At 42.8% G+C, this 20,943-nt stretch overlaps 2 protein-coding genes and 1 long non-coding RNA gene across 4 annotated transcripts in view; 2 read left to right on the top strand and 1 right to left on the bottom strand.

Annotated features, from left to right (window-relative positions):
- The window catches only part of ARFGEF2 (ADP ribosylation factor guanine nucleotide exchange factor 2), an 80,887-nt gene extending 67,576 nt beyond the window's left edge, over positions 1-13,311 (top strand). For both annotated transcript variants that reach the window (XM_037500001.2, XM_037499993.2), the window contains 8 exons: positions 611-749; positions 856-910; positions 1,967-2,081; positions 4,817-4,947; positions 5,074-5,242; positions 5,447-5,585; positions 8,982-9,099; positions 9,639-13,311. In XM_037500001.2, coding sequence (XP_037355898.1) covers positions 611-749; positions 856-910; positions 1,967-2,081; positions 4,817-4,947; positions 5,074-5,242; positions 5,447-5,585; positions 8,982-9,099; positions 9,639-9,815 — 1,043 coding nt within the window. In that variant the 3' untranslated portion in view covers positions 9,816-13,311. The remainder of the gene's footprint in view (positions 1-610; positions 750-855; positions 911-1,966; positions 2,082-4,816; positions 4,948-5,073; positions 5,243-5,446; positions 5,586-8,981; positions 9,100-9,638) is intronic.
- On the bottom strand, positions 586-16,134 carry LOC129146280 (uncharacterized). Its single transcript, XR_008552853.1, has 3 exons — positions 15,973-16,134; positions 14,589-14,761; positions 586-872 (listed from the first exon to the last, which is right to left on the bottom strand). It is a non-coding gene; the product is annotated as an uncharacterized LOC129146280 (long non-coding RNA).
- Positions 16,135-16,327: 193 nt separating this feature from the next.
- Positions 16,328-20,943, top strand: part of CSE1L (chromosome segregation 1 like) — a 39,070-nt gene continuing 34,454 nt past the window's right edge. The window contains exon 1 of the mRNA XM_037500013.2: positions 16,328-16,449. The gene's annotated coding sequence lies outside the window, so the exon portion shown is untranslated. The remainder of the gene's footprint in view (positions 16,450-20,943) is intronic.

The following is a 20,943-nucleotide window of genomic DNA, read 5'->3' on the forward strand; positions in this document are numbered from 1 at the left end:
GATGTAGTTATTCATTATTTTAAAAAATGTACTGTTGGAGGTTATACTATTCTTCCTACTTTTGTATTTTTGAATTTTCCTGAAATTAAATTTTTTTCTAATATACTATGTGGAATAAGATCAGCAGCTTCATCAATGGGCTTATTTTGCTTATTTTAGTGTATATTGCCTCATGGCAATTGGACTTCATAGGTGATTTTGACCTAGGGCTTAATTTAGTAAAATTTTCCCAAAATGATCTGATTTTAAAATAAGTGTTAAGAAGGCTAATGCTGATGTGGCAAAATTGAAAAATGTTATATTTGAATGACTAAATTTAGAAACACTGGTCCACTATTTTCTATAGTCATTTACCATTCCTTATACAAGAGCCAGTTTATTAAGTTGCAAATTTTTGACCTCTTCCATCCCTAACAATGATAAATAACTATTTGTAGTCTTCTTAAAACTATTAAAATTATAGTGCTGTCTGTAATATTTCTTCATTAATTAAAAGGCTACTTAACCCACTAGTTGCTTAGTCTCCATCTTAAAATATGAGGTATCATGGGTCTAGTTAGAGCCAAAATAAACAGTTGACTTTAATGAAAGATGTTATTTTATTTTGCAGATAATGAGCAGCTGGCTCGATCAGGTACAAATTGCTTAGAAAACTTAGTAATTTCCAATGGAGAGAAATTCAGTCCCGATGTCTGGGATGAAACGTGCAATTGCATGTTGGACATTTTCAAAACAACCATCCCACACGTGTAAGTGTTGATGCCTTTTTTGCTGTTTATTTCTGTGTTTGTTGGGTGTTGTGGACTTGGGGTGGCCTTGTACACTGACCATTTTCCTTTTCTTGCATTCCCATAGTTTGCTGACATGGAGACCTGCAGGAATGGAGGAAGAGTCATCAGAAAAACATCTGGTAGGATTTTTTGTTGTTGTCTTTTCTCTGATCTCTCATTATAGTGAAAAATTGAGCACCCCAAAGAGTTTGTGCTTTTCTGATGGTGAGTTTAAAAAGGTTATAAGATCGTAAAATTATATTAATGTGTTTTTTCAAAAGTATAGAAAAGTATTAAGAAAATAAGTCAATACACCCAATAAAAACCACAGTTTACATTTCTCATATTATCTTTATGTGACTGCATACGTATAACCCACACGTGTTTGAAGTATGGGCTCATTTGGCACATGGTATTGCTTAACAGCATTGTGAGCATTTTTCAGTATTCTTAAATCTTCTTTGAGAATAGCCTTTTCAGTGGCTGCACATTATTATAAAGTATTTAACTAATTCTCCCTTGTTGTGACTCAGGTCAGTTCTAGAGTTCATGTTATATAATTATAAATGATGCTTCGGCATAATTATCTTTATTACCCTAATAAATAGAGTGCTTTACTCTCCACCAATGAAATAGTGCTTATTCTTTATGTGAGGCCACATAAAAAAGTTCTGTTTCAAGTTTCACTTTAAAATACTTTGATTTTATTGCCAGAGTAGGGAAGGTTGGTATTGTAATATTAACTTTTATGCCCAAATAACTTTAAGGTCATTAGATTTTAAAAGGCATTTGGGACACAGCAAGTTGAAAATGAAACACATTTTGACATTTTCTGTTGTTTTTGTTTTTGTTTTTTTCTGACTTGTTTTCTGCAGTGAACTTAAAAAAAAAGCTAGCTACTACCCCTGCTAGTCTTCTTGTACTTGATCTCATTGGAAATTTATTACATCGTACATAAAGATGTGCCCTCTAAGTTGAAATAACAAAAGTATGAAATTTTGAGGGGGGGGTAAAGGGGAATAATTGGAATTGTGATCTCCCTGTGCTGCTTTTTGCACTGCATTAAGCGTGCAGCATAATCGGACTTCTGGCTGAGTGAGTCATCTACATTCAAGGGGGCCAGGCAGCATTATGCCAGACACCTTTGCTCAAATGGAGGAAAGTGAACAAGGTATTTCTCTCTGATTTACTTTTAGGACATGGACCTGGACCGCCAGTCTTTAAGCAGCATAGATAAAAATGCCTCAGAGAGAGGGCAGAGTCAACTCTCTAACCCAACTGATGACAGCTGGAAAGGTAGACCTTATGCAAGTAAGGCCACTTTTTGTTTTGGTTTGTTTTCATTTACATTTCATTTCATTTACACCCCCATGGCTCAGTCTCTAGTTCCCTTGCCTATGGCAGCCAGTGCCACTAGTTTCTTACGTGCCTTTCCAGAGACATTTGTCCATGTGCAAGCAAATACAGATATACATTCACATATACAGCACATTTGTCTGCGGATTATAGACTACTGCATCATTTTCTCCTGTATCTTAGAGATCATTAGAAACAGTGCCTAAAGAGCTTTCACATTGCCTTATATTATCCCAGGGTGTAGAGGTACTGTTATTTGCTTAATTGTGTCCTTTCTAGTATTTCCAGCTTTTCTCTGTTAAAAACAATACTGCCTGGAATAATCTCATAATAGCCATTGGTAGTTTAAATAGCAAATTCCTAGAAATAGGATGCTGGGTTAACAGATAAGCATACCTTCTATGTTAGCAAGTTTTCCAGGTTGCCCCCTGGTAATGTTGTACCTATTTACATGATCTGCAGGAACACCAGGTAAAATTTGGTCACTTTGGAGTACTTTTAATTTGCAGTTTTTAAATTGTGAGTGGAACTGATAGTTTTCATACACTTAAGATAAACCACTTCTATTTTGTTTTCTATGAACTGTGTGTGCATAATCGTTACTTATTTTGTATTGATTGTTGGTCTTTTTTATTCATTTGGAGAAGCTCTTTTTATGTTAGAGCTCCCTTTTCTGGATATGAATCTCAATCTCTTTTGCCAGTTTGTCTCTTAATGCTGCCTACAGTTTCACTGTCCATCATTTACAAAACTGGTTTCCCAGTTGTTGTGTGCCAGGCACTGTGTCTGTGTTTCATGTGTGTGCTCTCACATCATCGTTACACTAACCCTTTGAGGAGGTACTGTCTTACCTTCCTCCCATGAACTGGGACTTGGATGACACGACTCACCAATATGTGGTTCAGCTACTGAGAGTAGAATCTCTGTAAAGATTCACCCAGCTGACTGACAAGTTGGAATTTTTCTGGCGACATTCTGGATGCTTTGAGGTTGTGTGCCCCTTTGTCTTCATAGCAATCCCACCCTCTTTGGACCACCCTCTTTGAAGGCATCCAATAAGAAGGTGCTGTGTTGGAGACTGGTGCACTGCTGTCCCAGTACCTGCAGCTCAGCCACTATCTCTCCAGTTCCAGTGAGAATGAGCTGTTTCTTCATCAGCTCCAGATAAAGTGGCTGACTTGTGTGTAGATGCCAAGTGCAGGTTTCTTTAAATAGAATTTCTTTCAATGTGGCGAGACATCTCTCCTCTGAGAAATGCCTGGAACTTGAGACCCCTCTGTTTCTCCCATCTCAGCCTCCCTTCTGGGCATAAGCTCAGTCAGTCGAATCACTTACACCACTTGTATTGCCGTCTTCCTTTTTACTGTTGGCCCAGATGACACAGTTGAATTGGCATAAGTTAAATGTACATCTGCTGCAACTCCATTATATTTTTTTGTAAGCAAATCTACTTCTACTTGGTGAATTTTTATATGTATCTCTAAATGTCACACTCACTTTAAAAAAACCTGAAGCTGACCCAGCTTCTTTTGCTTTCTGTCACTAAAAGCTTTGTTTCATGTTTTCAATATTCTGATTCTATAGCAGTAAGTTAAAAAGGAATCTGTATTTTGACTCCAGTCAAAATTGGCATTATGGCATTATGTAGCCAAATTCTGTAGTCAGGCATTAATGTAGTGCCTGATGTGGGCTACCCTTGAGCCAAGGATTAAGAACAACAAGATAGATAAGACACTACTCAGAGTCTAGTCAGCTGGCAGAAACCACACCAACAGTATGAGTAGAGGGTTCTAAATAAAGACTGCTAACTAGCCAAAGATGACTCACCACCAAAAGACAACACTGGAGAAATAAGGAAGTAGAAAATGTCGAAAGTAACTCCTAACTCCACAGCAGACAGAAAGTGATCCAGGAACTAAGATTTTCTTTTTTTTTTTTTTCTTAAAGTTTTTTTATTTATGCATACTAGAACTAGGTGTAGGCCAGAGGTGGTGGTAGGTGGGGGTGGTGTGAGAGGATTCACTAGAGACAGGGTGGGAAGCAGAATAGGCAGATGTACTGAAATACACTGCTGAGGGGAGCAGCGGGCAAGACAGCAGAGGTCTGCTGCACCATGTAGGTCAGCTCCCTGGCCAGGGTCAAACTCAGGCCACAGTCTGGCTATAGCTTGATAGCACTGAGACTTTAACCTCTGCGCCACCAGAGAGGACCATGGAACTAAGATTTTAAATGAGCCCATCCCTGCTCCACTCCTCAGCACCGGGAGTAAGACTTCTCTGGAAAATTTGGCTGCCCTGGGTATCCAATCTCCCGTGACTAGGGCAGTTCAAAACTAGTCTGTACGAGTGACCAGTAGAGAATCTTCTGGAGGACACAGGTCTACATAACTGATTCCCTCACCTCTTTGCTCAGATATCACATTTTCGGGAGACCATTCCTGACCAGCTTGTTTAAGCTTACAGTCCCACTCTGACACTTCCCGTTCCCACCCCTACCTGTGTCATCTTTTGACTTAATAATCTTATACTTGAATGTTTGCTTATCATCTGCCTCTGCCATGGAAATAGGGATTTTTTATTCATTTCTGTGCCATAGCATCAGTCATGCCTGGCACATAGTAGAAGCTCAATGAGCATTTATTCAGTACTGGCTGAATCATTATTAGGGTTAATCTTTATCATCTAATATAGATCAGAAACTGTTTGCCAGCCTCCTCATCAAGTGTGTGGTCCAGTTGGAATTGATACAGACCATTGACAACATCGTGTTCTACCCTGCAACAAGCAAAAAGGAAGATGCAGAACACATGGTTGCTGCCCAGGTAATAGGAGTGGGACTCGAGAAGGCATCCTTGTCTCCGGGGAGGCTGTTTCCGCGCCGTGGGGTGTTGGAGCCAGCTTGTACTGCTTATCCTCTTTACTTAGCTCCCCTTTCCTTCCTCCTCTAGCAAGACACACTGGATGCGGATATCCACATAGAGACGGAGGATCAGGGCATGTATAAGTGCATGTCTTCCAAGCACCTCTTCAAGCTGCTGGACTGCTTGCAGGAATCCCATTCCTTCTCAAAGGCCTTCAATTCCAATTACGAACAGAGGACAGTCCTGTGGCGAGCAGGTAAGCCGCACAGCAGATAGACCACTGTGATCATGGCCTAAAACGTTAAAACCTTTGGGAAATGTCATTTCTGATATCCACAGTTGAGCTTATAAGAATGTGAGATACTCCAGCATTCCCACAAGTGACTGTCGTAGGCTCCCACATGATTTCTTGGCATTATCCCAGCAGTGTGCACTACTTATATGACTCTCTCACATGTAGGTTTTAAGGGCAAGTCTAAACCTAATCTTCTCAAACAAGAAACCAGCAGCCTGGCCTGTTGCCTGAGGATCCTGTTTCGAATGTATGTTGATGAGAACCGCAAGGATTCTTGGGAAGAAATACAGCAGCGACTTTTAGGGTAAGATTAAATTTTTTATCTCTAATACACAGATGCATCAACAATACTGCGAATTGAAAAGAGTAGGAGAAAAATACCTACATGGTTGATGCCCTAACAAACTACTTTCTTTTCTGTTTTTTCCTTCTGTCTGGTAGCTCTTCTTTCAGTTTTCTTAATACCCTGAAGAGAGGGGAGCCTCATTTCTTTGATTCAGAAGTTTCTTTCTTTTTTTTAAATCATCCAAAACTAATCTTTTTTTTTTTTTTTACATCATTTTTCATTTTTGCACAATGTATGCATTTTCTTCTTGGTTATATTCCCCATACAATTCCCACCCCCCTTATTTTGACCCTAATCCCTCCTCCCCTCCCGCCCCCGTAGTGTGTCTCTGGTTTATAGTTGCTTGTTGATTTTGATTTTTACTTTATGATTCAGAAGTTTCTTAGCACAAAAACATGGGCAGTGAAAAGTACTCTGAGCTTAGAGTTAATAGACCTGGAATGAGATTCTGACTGGTCCTCTCAAGAGTGATGTCAGCTCTAACCTCCCATCAGTCTTTGCAAGAGGAATGTAGTAGCATCATATGGCTTCCAGGGTGTACTGGCTTTGACTACATGGAAATGAAGCCCTGAGGAGATGGCGGGATGCCATTGAGGGGGCCCCAAACAGAAAAGTAGATCTTGCCACTCAGTTCTTAGGTAACTCTGAGCAGGATGCTTATATTCTTTTTCACTTTTTTAAAATTTACTAACATAAACATGCAGAGCTAGCAACTGTGTGTTGAGACACACGCGCTCCTATACCACTAGGATGAGTACAGTGACAGGGTCACTCTGGAAATTGGGTGGCTTTAGATCTGGAAACTTAAAATGTTCATTCTCTTTTTTTTTTGCTGTTTAAGATTTATTTATTTATGCATACAAGAGCTGGGGTACAGGCCAGAGATGCAGGGGGGATGAGAGAATTCACCAGAGACAAAGCGGGGAGCAGAACAGGCAGATTGAATGAAATACACTGCTGAGGGGAGCAGCGGGCGAGACAGGAGAGGTCTGCTGTGCCATGTGGGTTTCTCTCTGGCCGGCCAGGGATTGAACTCATCCTGCAGAGGCTGCGGATTGCTTCATAGTGCGGTGCTTAACCCCTTGCACCACCAGGGAGGCCCCATTCTCTTTTTTTGACTCTGTATTTCCACTATTATGAAATCAACTTAAGAAAATATCTTAGAAATAAGACTCAGGAGGGCCTCCCCAGTGGCACAGCGGTTGAGCACTGGGTTGCGAAGCTACCCGCAGCCTCTGCAGCGCCAGTTCTATCCCCAGCCGCCAGGTGAGGATCCCACATGGCGTGCAGACCTCTCCTGCCGCCCGCTGCTCCCCTCAGCAGTGTACTTCATCAGTCTGCCTGTTCTGCTCTCCGCTCTGGCTCTGGTGAATTCTCTCACCCTCCCAAGCTTCTGATTATACCCAGTGCTTGTATAAATAAATTTTAAAAAAAAAAGATAAAAAAAAAGAAATAAGACTTAGGATTACTACCCAGAATATTTATTTCAGACTTATTTGTAAAGAGAAAAAACTTAAGACAGCTCAGCTCTGGAATGGATAATTAAATTATAGTATAGCAGATGAAAGAATATTATGCAATCTTTAACAATTTTTTTTTTAAGATTTATTTATTTATACAAGAACTGGGGTACAGGTCAGAGGCATGGGAGGTTGAGTGAATTCACCACAGAGAGTGGGGAGCAGAACAGGCAGACGGACCGAAAGCACTGCTGAGAGGAGCAGCCTGTGAGGCAGGAGAGGTCCGCCATGCCATGTGTGCTTCTCCCTGGCTGGCCGGGAATTGAACCCGCGCTGCAAAGGCTGCGGACAACTTCACAGCGCAGCGCTCAACCCACTACGCCACCAGGGAGGCCCAATGTTTTGTTTTGTTTTGTTTTTTTTTTTTTAAATTTTTTTTTTAAGATTTATTTATTTATTTACACAAGCACTGGGTACAGTCAGAAGCGCGGGAGGGTGAGAGAATTCACCAGAGCCAGAGCGGGGAGCAGAGCAGGCAGAAGGACCGAAGGACACTGCTGAGGGGAGCAGCGGGCGGCAGGAGAGGTCTGCGCGCCATGTGGGACCCTCCTCCGGTGGCCGGGGAGCAACCGGGGATCGAACCGGCGCCGCAGAGGCCGCGGGCAGCTTCGCAACCCAGCGCTCAACGGCTGCGCCACCGGGGAGGCCCTGTTTTGTTTTGTTTTTTAAAAAAGGGTTTTGAATCAGTTTTCCTTGATGCGGAGTATGTTCATAATATAATGTTTCGGGCCTCCCCTGGTGGCGCAGGCGGTTGAGCACCATGCTGAGAAGCTCTCCGCAGCCTCTACAGCAGCGTTTTGATCCCAGCCGGCGAGGGTCCCACATGGCACGGCAGACCTCTCCTGTCGTGCCTGCTGCTCCCCTAGGTAGCGTATTTCGTCAATCTGCCTGTTTTGTTCCTTGCTCTGTCTCTGGTGAGTCCTCCACCCTCCCATGCATCTGGCCTGTACCCTGGTTCTTGTATAAATAAATAATTTTTTTTTTTTTTTTGGTGGGACCCTTGCTGGTGGCCGGGGAATGAACCGGCACTGCAGAGGCTGCGGGCAGCCTTGCAGCCAGGCACTCAACCGCTGCACCACCAGGGGAGGCCCAAATAAATAAATCTTTAAAAATAAATAAATAAATAAACTATATATATATATATATATATATATATATATATGTATATATATATAATGTTTCACCACAAATGAACAGAATGTAAAACTTACGATACTTATGAGTTTTAGTAATGGATTTTTAAATCATAGACAAAAAAAAAAAACTGGAATGAAACTTGCCAAAATATTAGCATGTATCCCTTGAAAGATAGACTTAGGGGTCTGTCTTTCAGTCATCCTAACAATGATGACATGTGACTAACAAATCATAAACTAAAAGGAATTAAAGGGGACATGTCAACTTATATCAAGCCCAGAGGAGAATTACTTACACATCCTCATGAAGTTCCTCTAACATAGATACATAAATGTTAGCTTCTAGCACAACATGTTGAAGAAAACAGCACCAGGATGTTAGGTGAGAAGAGAAAGGCAGGCCACATGCTCTTAACTCGGATAATACACTCCGGGCTCCCTGGGCTAAGACGGGCATCGAACCCTCACTGGGCCAGGCCTGAGTGAAGCTACCATCGAACCTGCTTGTTTCAATCTCACAGCAACCTCTCGAGTTTTGGTACACTTGCTTATCCCCATGTTACAGCTGAGAAATCAGGGCTCAGGAGTGTACTCAGTGCTCAGTAAATACTCAGGGCAAGATAAACAGTTCTCTACTCCAGGGGAATATGAGACGTGAACTTTTGTTGATTGTGCCTCCTCCTCTCTGACTCTTCCAGTGTGTGCAGTGAGGCCCTTGCCTATTTCATCACGGTGAATTCTGAAAGCCATCGGGAGGCCTGGACAAGTCTTCTGTTGTTGCTTTTAACAAAAACCCTCAAAATAAATGATGAAAAGGTATAAGCAACTAAATGCTGATGTCTCCACTAGGATATCAGTGTGGGTGGGCTTTTTACTCAGACTTTGAACTGTTTTCTCAGTTCTTCCAAGGATGTTTACATAACTAGCACCGTTCTAGACAAAATGGGGAGAAGCACTTCTCATTACAAGCCACAGATGCTTTAGTACATTAGGTCTTTTTTCTCTCAAAGAACCCCAGTTGAGAAATGCTGACGTTGAAACCAAGCTTGCTCTACAGTGATTTCAGTGTGGCTCTGTTGAGGAGAGGGTTGAGATTGTGAAGCACTTGTTTAAAACTGGGACCTTGCTTTACTGAAATGAAAACTGACTTTGGTGGCAAGGCTGTCCCCAACTAGTTTGTGTTTAAATAGAATTAAAAGAATTGTGAATTTCTAGGTTTTTTGTATCTACTTTCTAATAGCAAGAAAAAGCACCAACATTACAAGCAGTTCCCAGGGTGATATAAATACTTTTGAAACTGTGCCCCCCGCAAATAGTGCCGTGTCTAATTCTCTCTTCTTCTCTCCCACCTCAAGTTCAAAGCACATGCTTCAACATACTACCCCTACTTGTGTGAAATTATGCAGTTTGACCTGATTCCTGAACTCCGAGCTGTTCTGCGGAAGTTCTTCCTAAGAATAGGTGTTGTGTATAAAATATGGATTCCAGAAGAACCATCACAGGGACCAGGAACACTGTCACCATTGTGGTAGCCTTGGCCCCGCCATGAGCCGCTGCTGCAGCTCTGCAGGTTTACCATGCCACCTCTGCCTAGCACATCTCATCAAGGGTCAGACAACAGAAACAGGAGTCGGCACCTGGGAGCTCAGAACAGCCTGGATAAAGATGGCCTCTCCACTGGTCCCATCAGAGTCTCTGACTAAGGCGTTGTGGTATTCATTAAACTGTTGCATACCCAGTCACCACAGTAGGTGGGGAGTCTGTTTCATCTCTGTCATTCCATTTTACTGGTTGAACTGTCCGTCCAGTTTGTCATGGCCCCCACCGTCATTTTCTAGCTATGTCCCCTGATCGGCTATTAATGTTTCATCAGAGGAAGTCACTCCTGTTGAAAGTACTGAACATAGCTGTATAGGTTCGTGATTATTAGAGAGTATATTAATAAAATTTCTTGTAATGGCTAAATGCCACCTAAAATATGCTGGGTTTTTTGTTGTTTGAGTGTGTTAGAGAAGTTTGAGTGTTTTTTGTCAGTTGTGAGTCAGCTGTAATTAGGTTAGTTTGGGGAAAGATAGGGGAAAGAAGATTTTTTTTTTCCTGTTTTGTTTTGCTGATGTCTGAGTGATTTTTTTAAAGTCTTTTACAAAAAAAATGTTATTGAAGATTTGATTGAAAGCAGAGTTTAGTGAATAAGTTAGAATTAAGAGCTTGCAAGGTTTAAAAAATTGTAGTGCCTCCTGGCTCTCCCTGTTTTAGTACTTGGGGAGAACAAGTCTATAGGAAAAAAGTAAACAATTTAATAAAGATGATTAGCCTTCCTTGAAGTAAGTATTTGTGGATGGGTATTCAATTAAAATTTCCAGAATTCATTGTCCATCTCACACACTTTGAAATCTAATATATGAAGTAGAAATGAAAATGAAGTAGTAATTTAACAGAGTTAATTTATATTTAAGTTTACCTCAGAATAATGAGGGTACCAATGGTTAGCATCCCAGCTTCGCACAATCCCCATTAAAGGGCCCTCGAGAAGGGGGAACGTGCTGTGCGGGAGAAGGCGTGCCCCTGTGCACCTCCTCAGCCACACGCCATGGCTTGAACTGGAGCGGACCCTCACTGTGGTGGGGCCAGCACAGCTGAACTGTGACTGCGGAGGGAGGTATCCTGTGCCCAATGTTCCAGCTCACTTGAACCTAGGAGCTGAGTCCTTTGGAAAGATTTGATTCTGGGTTCCTTATTATGTTAATGACGGTGCAATACTCTTAACTGCAGTAGAACTGAATGAGGATGCGGCTTCTATAAAAGTGGGCCATATATAGATAGGGCCTGAAGCCTGCAAGCAGTAGATTTGGAAACTTAATTTATTCTGAGTCAGTGAGAAAGAGAACACATGCTTCATTCTCTGCCCGCTCATCCGCTGCCTGGAGTGGCATTCAGGTTAGCAAAAGTGTTACAGAGTTCTTCCAACATTCAGACTTCTACCCACGCCCTTTAGTCCTGTGAATTGGGTTGTATTGATGTCAACTCTGGTGCCTTAGCAGTTAGTAAGTTGGGAACCTATCTATAAAATCCAATATTTTTTCTTTATATAGAAGGATTTCTGGTGCTTTTGTTTACTAAAGGATCGATTTCTTAAATTGTTTTTGTTTTTAACAGCCTTGAGGAATGCTTGGTTTGGGCCAGTAGTACTCTGTCCACTCTTTTCTGCCCCCCAAAGTATTTTAATTTCTCTACCAAAGAAAAAGAGCAGGTTTATTAGGTCTTTAGGTTATTTACATACATTAGGGGAGAAAAGCTTTCTCAAGCAGGAAGGGACGGAGAGAGTATTTTCTGTGAGTAGAAAGTGTTAGCACATTTGAATGACATGTCCTGGGATCCTTTAAACTACAGCTTGGACCTACCTTCTAGGACTTGCTCCCTGGTACTGTAATGTGTTCCGATCTCAACAAGCCCATCATCTCCATCGATGTTTGTATTAAAGGCATAAATGGAGAACACAAGTTTTGTTCAGAACATATAGGTTTCATGCAGCTGCAAACCTGGTTAGAGATGTTTTCCTTTCCCTCTGAGGGTCTTCTGTGACATTTTCTTCATCAAATGTGACTGCAAGACTTTTCCAGTATATGCCTTCTCTTTAATTTTTGCCTCCTCTTGCAGAATAAGAGATGTGTTAGTGCATTTGGTTACTTGCTGAAACTTGTCAGATTTGAATTTCTTTTTAACATTGTCTTTTAAGAGATTCGATTTTCTGAACAAGGCATCTGAATTGTACCAGCACAGAGCATTTGAAAACTGGACGTAAAACTATTTAGTGTCATTTTCTTGGTGGTGGACCGTGATGTACAGAGGAAATTCCTGGAATAAGCCATTTAGCCTAAATTCTATTTTGTGACTAAATCTACCCTAGCTCATGTCAATGTGGCTTGTGCCACTCAGACACTAGAAAAGGAGCCAGGACATCACTTACTAACAGAGCCAAGGAGAAGAGTGAAGCATTTCCAAGGCCTTACTTCTCTCTCAGAATGCTTTAAGTGTTGATTATATGTGCTGGGTCTCTAGAGAAGTTTTCCTTTGTTACGATACTGCTGCTTCAAGCAGTTTTGTTTTTCTCATTGTCCTTTAGGGAAATCACCAGCTTTGGCATTTTAACAACAAACAGTGAATGGGAAATTTTATTTCTAATAATGCATCTTTAGAGTAAAGTACACCTTTTCCCTGTACCTCCTTGCGTACAACCAAAGAACTTATGTGATGGAAATTGTATAATATTTCAGAACACAACATTTTCCTCTGACAGGTGACTTTTTTACAAAATGTAAAAAAAAAAAAAAAAAACCGTTTTCTGTTGTTCTTTTGTGACTATGGCTATCCCTTTAGTCGTCTTTACAGTTATTCAAAGAGCCTGCTGACAAATACTAGAATAACCATCTCATTCAAATGTTTGTTGTTATGATGCAAACAGATACTGGGTTCTCTAGAAGCTGGATCCTTAATACTGCATTTTCTGAATTCTGTTCTAATATTTGTGTTAAGGTAGACATAGCTTGTACTCACATGAAATCCTGGAGTTTTGCTACGAGCAGCTTTGTAGTTTGGAAAACAAAGAAACCAAAGCTGAATATTTAAAGCAATGAGTGTGTCTGGAAAGCCTTGCTCTCAATAAAAGGACATTCATCAAAGGTGTAGTTTTTCTCAGTGTTCTAATTTTTAAAAAATTTTATCTGCATTTGTGCATCAATATTTCTTTATGTGCAAAGTGTATGTTTTACCTCCTTAAAATGCCTAAAAGTTAGTTATTAGCTACTTTTGTTTAATCTATACACAATGATTAAGTGCATTTAATATTGGTAATTTAATGAAAAGCATTCCTTGCCCAATGGATGTATACATTTTTGAAAGAATAAGCAGAATTATATAATATGAAATGCTATGTAAAGTTTTCTATGTAAAAATATTATGTATAATACTGTTAAACTATCCCATGCTTTAATCAGGTGGTAAATCAATAAAGTTTTAAAAAGTAACGTTGTTTTTAATGTAGTAGTAATAGGTAGATTTCAAGCCATAATTTTGGGTTTGGTCTTATGGCAGGTATAAACTAGTTCTCCATTGGTATTTAGTAAACGTAATTATTAATTGCGTATTTATTAATTGGTATTTAGTAAACGTAATTATTAATTATTAAAAACATAATTATTTACTGTAGTTTTTAATTTTAAGTAAAAATTAAATTCCATTAACTTTTCCCCTCCACCTCGTGAAAAGGGGAAAACCATCCAGTCACAAGAAAATTCTTATTTAGCTCTTGATACACTTTAACTCATTAGTTAATTTGACCATTGGATTAACTCTCGAAATCTCTCTTGCTGGCAGTAGAGGCAAGATTACAGAGGATGACACAGAGCAGCCCACCAGGCACTGAATGGGAGGCAGTTCTAAAGTTTCTAAAGTTGTAAATCATTATTGTGCTTAAACTAGCCCACTGCAGAAGTTGATTAATGCACCCTTGTCTTCAATTTTCTGGAGTAAAACTGCTCTGTGGTGCTGCTTTTCAGGTGCTTCCAGTGAGGAACAAAGGGCCAGTCCTTTCTTTTGGAAAAGATTTCTCAAGCATCTTTATCTCTTCAGAACAGCTAGTGCCCAGGGACTGCCAGCCAATGGTTTTCAGTTCTGCCCCCCATACTTACTTGCAACACTTGGTGATTGATTTCTAATTCTGGAACATTTTCTGATGTTACTGGCCTCTAGTAGGTAGAAGCCTGGGATGGTACTAAATATTCTTTGAGATACAGGACAGCCCCCAGCCCAGAGAATCGCCGGTCCCTATGTCATGGTGCTGAGTTTGAAAGCCCTGAGCTAAAGTGACTTCCTCTGTGTCTAACTAGGTGTCTTCAGCCTGATATTGGAGGATCTAACAATTCACCTGTGGCAGATATTTTCAGCTTGCTTTGGCCTCCCTGTCAAAAAGAAGTCACTTCTGATTACCTATTTTCTGATGGAGGGCATGTTGAGGTCACTGGTTGAGGAAGAGCCAACTCAACCTTGTGCAAGTTCTCCTTATTTAAGCATTTTAAATGACGATTTTGAAACCGCACTGCATTTGCACCCTGCCAATAGACCAGAACACGTTTTAGGCAATTATGTTTCCTTCAGGACCAGAGGGATTCCCTGGAATTTTTGCAAACCTGTGTATCATACCTGTTTTCTTAATAAAGCTACTAAACTGCCCTTGAGTTAGTGATTTGTGTCTTATCTTAGCAGTGTCTAGATTAGTAAATGGAAATTAGCACCAAAAGCCTGCTCACCTCTGAATTCTGCAAGGTGCTATCCTTGATTGAGGTGCCCAAAGGGTTCTGGTTTGAAATTCCATAGTCCTGAATTCCCTGGACTCCTGCTGGGTCACACTTCCTCTTCCCCTCTACCAAAGGAAGTGGGGGAAAAAACTTTCTTCCTCCTAATAGACTTCCCTAGTGATCACCTGAAATGACAAGAAGCCATTTCAACATTGCTTAGTCTTTGCTTTTTTTCCCTTTTCCTTTCTGTGATAGCACCTCACAGCAGAGCAATAACAGTAATAATGACCATGTATAGGATTCTTAGGCATTTGCTCTGCACACATCATTCCTTTTAATTCTTACTACCATCCTACAAGGCAGTATAGAAAATATTTTCATACCACCCCACTTTTTATAAAAGGGTACCTGGGGCTCAGAGAGGTCAAGGAATTTGCCTAAGGTCACACAGCTAGATTCAAAGCCCTGTAGTCTGGCTCTAGATCTTGCCTCTTAAAACACTGCCCACATCTCCTTTAGGTGCTTGAGAGCCATTATCTCTTGTCTCATTTCCTCGGCTTCCTTGATGCTCCCTGGGGCCCCTCCCTAAGGGGTGTCACACAGGGAAGGGCCATTTGATGCGTGGATAGCAGACAGCTGTAGGGCCTATGGGCACCGGACCCACAGAGCAGAGAACACAGCACAATAGCCTTGTAGGCTTTGGGGAAGAAATGCAAATACAGGTTCACAAGTAGTAACGGTTAAATATGTAAATGTAACATGTCAAGTGAGGAAGCATTCCCATAAAGCACATTCTGTCCTCTTCCGTTGAGGGACAAGTAATACCTTGGTACTACTCTGAAGTCTGCCTTGCCTTCTCTAACTCCACCTGCCATCCTCCATGAAGCCTAAGCATAGCTCATTCCCGCCTCAGAGTCTTTGCTATTGGCATCCCCTCCTTCTAACACACTGGCCAGGGGCCTCCCTGGTGGCGCAAGGTGTTAAGAGGCAGCCTGTGAAGCTATCCTCAGCCTCTGCAGCACAAGTTCGACCCCGGGCTAGGGAGCTACCCACATGGCGCAGCAGACCTCTCCTGCCTCGCCCACTGCTCCCCTCAGCAGTGTATTTCACTCAATCCGCCTGTTCTGCTCCCCACTCTGTCTCTGGTGGGTCCTCTCACCCTCCACACCTCTGGCCTGTACCCCAGCTCTTGTATGCATAAATTAAAAAATAAAAAAAAATCTGTTTAAAAAAAAAAATAAAACACTGGCCAGGCTGAGCTTCCCACAACTGTCCTTGCTGCAATTCAGGTTGTCACCTCTCCAGAGGTCTCCCCCAGCCATCCAGTTTCCCTCCCAAGTCACTGCCCGTTGTGTTGCCTGTTCTGTCACTGCCTTTCCACAGCTCTCATCAGGACCTGACATCATCTGGGATTATTTATTCCCCTTCTCCCTCTAAAGCGTAAGCTCCAAGAGGGGCGGAGAGTTCTCTTCCGAGGCGCTGCTAACTTCCGGTAGCTCGAGCTGCAGTCACGTGGAAGCCTTACTCGGCCGACCTCAGGCCCGGCCGCCCAGGCAGCCACGCGCCGAGCCCGTCGGTTCGGGAGCGCGGGCTCGGGGCGCCCTTCGGAGCCGCGCAGCCCAGGCCCTGCCGCCGGTGCCCCCAGCGCCCGCACAGACGCGCGTCGCGATTGGCCGCTCGAAAGTGGGTGGGGCCGAGCGCCCCTGGCCCCGCCCCGCGGCCTCGGCCCCGCTCGCGCATGCGCTCCGGCGGCAGCCTCGCCGCCGCGCCATTTTGCCGGGGTTTGAATGTGAGGCGGTGCGGCAGCAGGAGTGGGTAGTGCCGGCTCCAGTCCGCGGCTGAGATTTCCTTGTCCGTCCCCGTGTTCCACGAGGTAAGACGCGGGCTGTGCGCGGCCTAACGCGGTGGCCTCTCGGGACCTCGCTGTGGGAGGGACGAGGCGCTCTTAGCCCTTCTGAGCGCTGGGAAGCAAGGACCGCGCCTCTGGGCGAGAGCGGAACGTGCGTCTGTGCCCCGGGCAGCGCCCTCCGCCTGGGGTTGGGCGCCATCCGGCGGGTCTGGTCTCCTCGCTGGCGCCCCTGGCCTCAGGCCTACACCGGGGCGGCCCCGGGCCTGTGAGGGGCGAGGGCCGCCCAGGCGCGGCCTGACGCGAGCGGCCGGAGGGCCCGCCTCTTCCCCTCGAGCGCCACGCTGATTGGCCGCGCGGCCGCCGCGCCGCTGGACAAGGCCGCCTCTCATTGGTCGCGCCCGCGCGTCCGTCCTCGGCGCTCCAGGCCGCCCGCAACGTGAGTGGAGCGCGCCGGCGAGGCCTGTCTGGCCGGACTGCGGGGCTGGGGTGGGGGCGCCCCGCCACCGCGGCGCGTCGGGAGCCCGTTTTGCTGAGTTTGGGAGAGTTTAAATGCGAGTCCATGCGCCTACCCAGTCGTGTGGGGTCCCCCTCTTTGCGGAGACGCTGTGTGGGGGTTGCTCGGAGCTTGAGAATGGGAACGTCGGGGTTCGGTCCAGGTAGCGCTTCACCTGGGAGCCGACCTCGGGGCTGGGGCCGTCACCTCCCCGAGCCTCCGTGTCTGAATCTGCAAAACTGGGCTGAAAACAGAATCTAGCCCTTGAAGCGGCTTGGGGTCCACCGAGTTAGTGCCGAGGTCTGCAGGATCCTGCCTGAGGTGCCCATTCTCCATCTCCCCGTCCATCTCTTCTCCTTAGCCTCCATGACCGTGTCGACCGGACCTTTCTCCTCCTTAAATGGTGCAAGCTGACGCCCACCATCAAGCGTGGGGATGTGCCTTTGCTTCGCTTGGAGATTAGCAGCGTCAGAATTTTGCAAGGCGGGGTCTCTGCCTTCAAGTTTCTCTCGCCTTAGGTCTTCCTTGACCAGCCTCACTAAAGGCCGCTTTCCCTCAGCTAGTTTTATTTACTTCATAGCACTCGTCATTTCGGGAGTTACTTCTGCTCCACTTGGCTTTCTCAGTCACTGGGGTGTAAACTTTGAGATCAAGGATCTTAGTTTTAGAAGGTTGATGTCGGTCAAGCAGTTCATTTATCGAGAAGAATTTGTGATTTAGATAAGTCTATCATAACTGATAGACTTGGTACATGTGCTTTTATTCTATAATTGTGTGTTGATAGGAATGTCCAAAGATAACTATAGGTAAGGTAAAGGATCACTCTTCATTTAAGAAAAAAAGAATGAATTTTCCTTTTCCAGCCTTTTTCTCGAGTGCCACTGCTCCATCCAGGCAGATGGAACAGTAAATGCAAATCATTAAAAAAGTATAAGCACTGACATCTAGGAGCAGTAATACAGGACACATCTCAAAATACACTTTTTTCTTGAAGTGCTTTTTGAATGAACAGCAATCAGTCTTGGTAGGGTAAGTTGGTCATTTGTTTATCTGACAGGTGTAACGAGTTACCTTATATCAGGGCTGCTAATAACTGATAGTCACCAGTTCAGATTGGAAACTCTTAGCTTATTAACAAGTTAACTCATCCATTAGATCATGCAGCAAATGTTTATTGACTGTCTAATGTATGCCAGGCAACATTGAAGGCCCTAAACATGCAGAAACTAAAGAGACATTCAGAATCTCTGCTTGAAAGAACTTAACAGTATAGTGTGCATGAGAGGTAAGTCGAAGATATTCCAGATGAAGATTGTTGCTGTTAGTACACTATGACAGGGACAAGGGAGATGATAGCCGTGGGAAACTGTGTTGAAGAGTTGACAGTGTGCTGACAGTTAAATGATGCCCACTATCAAGTTAGAAGGAAGAGCATTATTAAAGGCAGGGAAAACTGCCTTGCCTACTTTGGTGAACAGATTGAAGACTTTTGTGGTTGGAACATCGTAAGAATCAAGACAGGGTGGGAGATGAGTTTTAAAGGTGTTAGAATGAGGTATGTACAAATAGTAAAGGAATATAATGAGAGTGAAATGCAGATTATTATCATTGTTCTTGAGGAATATATTTAAAAACTCAACAGAATAATTTGTAATCCCCCACCACAAGCACAGTAAAATGTTGCCTTGCATAATTCTCAAATGGGAGAATAAATTTTCATGTGGCAAAGAAAGGCCTGTTTTTTTTCTTCTCACCTCATATACACTGATGTAATGGTTTTGCTTGGCAACGGCAACATTTCATAACAGATTCAGCATTCAGCACAGAAAAAAAAATGTGAGTGAATTGATTAAATCACCACTTTCCAAAGTGTTTTCCATAAAAAGTGATTCTGTGGCCAACTGTCATGGTAGTATTAAATGGATTTAAAAACATAAAACTGAAAATTTACTATGTCAAGTTCTGAGACCTTTACAGTGACTGTCCAAAGAGGGGTGAATAAAATGTCTTGCATTTCCCAGACTTTTGATATAAAAAACAGAAATACTACCCCCTCAGTATTGTGTGTGTGGTTGAGTCCAGCTTGATATTCATACCCAGAGTGGTTTGCCCTGGCTTACAGGAAGTGAATAGATGAGCTGTACAGCCTACTAAATCAACCATAATGTTCACTTCCCTTGTGATTTAAAAAAAAAAAGTGTGTGTGTGTTTTAAGGGAAAGGACTGTAGTAAGGAGAATACTGGTAAAGATCACTCTCGTTAAAAGGTGGTTGTTTCTTAAACAGTTATAAACTGAAGACATCCTGCAGGGGCGGCGGAGGAAGGGAGGGAGGGAGGAGCACAGGGCACTGTGGTGATGGTGCACAGGTGAACTGATGAAGGAAATTATGGAAACTACACCTGAGGAGGGGAAGCAAACATTGTTTAAAAATGAACAATAATGTAGAACATATGTAAGGGGGGAGAAAGGCGGAATTCTCTGCATATGGCACAGCATTAGGTAGAGCCCTTTTTTAATTAATATTTTATATAATTCTTACATCATTTTTCGTTTTTGCACAATGTATGCATTTTCAGAGCCCTTTTCTTTCTAAGTTTTTTAATGTATGGAGATGCAGACTTAAGGCTATTTTTTTTTTTTTTTGCCCTTTTTGTTTGTTTGTTTCACATTATCTTTCCCATCGCTGTTTCAGTGTTTCCACTATAGTTCAGACTATTTCTGAGAGAAACAGAGAGGCTGAGAGAAAGACAGCCTTGGGGAGTAGGATGAGAATAGATCTGTAATTAGACAGATTTGAGTCTGATTTTAAATATATGTGACTTGGAGCAAGTTAGTTCATCTCTCTGAGTCTTCTTTAGGTGAAATGGTTATTAAGTGAAATAATATGAAATACATAAAACATCTAGCACTGCCTGGTTCATAGATGCAGCCCTCCCCCCATTTGAAAACCCTCCTAACAGATCTTTCTTTTGCTCTTCGTCAACTCCATTCTGCAAACTTTCCAGCCCAAAGTTCCCTATATGCCACTTCATTACGTGCCCATTTTTGAAAATGTGGTTGCTTCCTTTTGTACATTAAATCATGGAACTTTTCAGCTAAATATTGAGGAACCTGTATGATCTGATCACATCCTCCAAGTTCACGGTTTTCCAAAGCATCTATGCACTCTTTCCATCACCGTTACTTGCTCACACTATTTTTGTCAGATGGATCCTCATTCTCCTCTGCCTATCCAAATCTATGTATCATTTAAGTTCAACTCAAAACTCACATCCCTTGTTTGCATTTCAGTTGCTGTCTTGAATTTATTTGATGCTTTTACTCCAGGGGATAAATGCATTTCAGAATTAAGGATTTTGGGTTTTCTGCAGAATGGATTTTTGCATATACTGTGGATTATGCAACATCCCTGATGAGGCTTAGGGTAGCATCCTGCAATCAAATAAATTAGTATTTCTTTAATGAAACAAATTTACATACTGAGATAAAGACTGTTTATAGTCTCAAGTAGCTGGGTCTAGGTTTTGCTGCCAAATCAGTTTGCTAAAACCTTGTTTAAAAAAAAAAAATGGGGCCTTCCTGGGTGGCGCAGCGGTTGAACCCGTAGCCTGTGCAGCGCCAGTTCCATCCCCGGCTGCCCACAAGGGTCCCACATGGCACAAGAGACCTCTCCTGTCTCCCCGCTGCTCCCCTCAGCAGTGTATTTCATCAGTCTGCCTGTTCTGCTCCCCGCTCTGGCTCTGGTGAGTTCTCTCTCCCTCCGCCCTCCGGCGCTTCTGACTGTACCCAGTGCCTGTATAAATCAATCAATCAATCATTCAATCTTTTTTTTTTTTTTTAAGTGTTTAAAACACTTTCAGGTCTACAGATTTTTGGATTTCAAAATTGCAGGAAAGAGATTTAGGCCTGTAGTTAGCATTTCAATTATGTCTTCTCTTCCAAACTACTATACCTACTATATAAGCTCCTTTGAGAGCAGGAACTTGATTGCCTTTTGTCATAAGCATTTTAAAAATACAATAGC

The sequence above is a fragment of the Talpa occidentalis genome, unplaced genomic scaffold, assembly GCF_014898055.3.
Source record: "Talpa occidentalis isolate TD23 unplaced genomic scaffold, MPIMG_talOcc4v2.1 talOcc4.10, whole genome shotgun sequence".
Classification (NCBI taxonomy): Eukaryota; Metazoa; Chordata; class Mammalia; order Eulipotyphla; family Talpidae; genus Talpa; species Talpa occidentalis.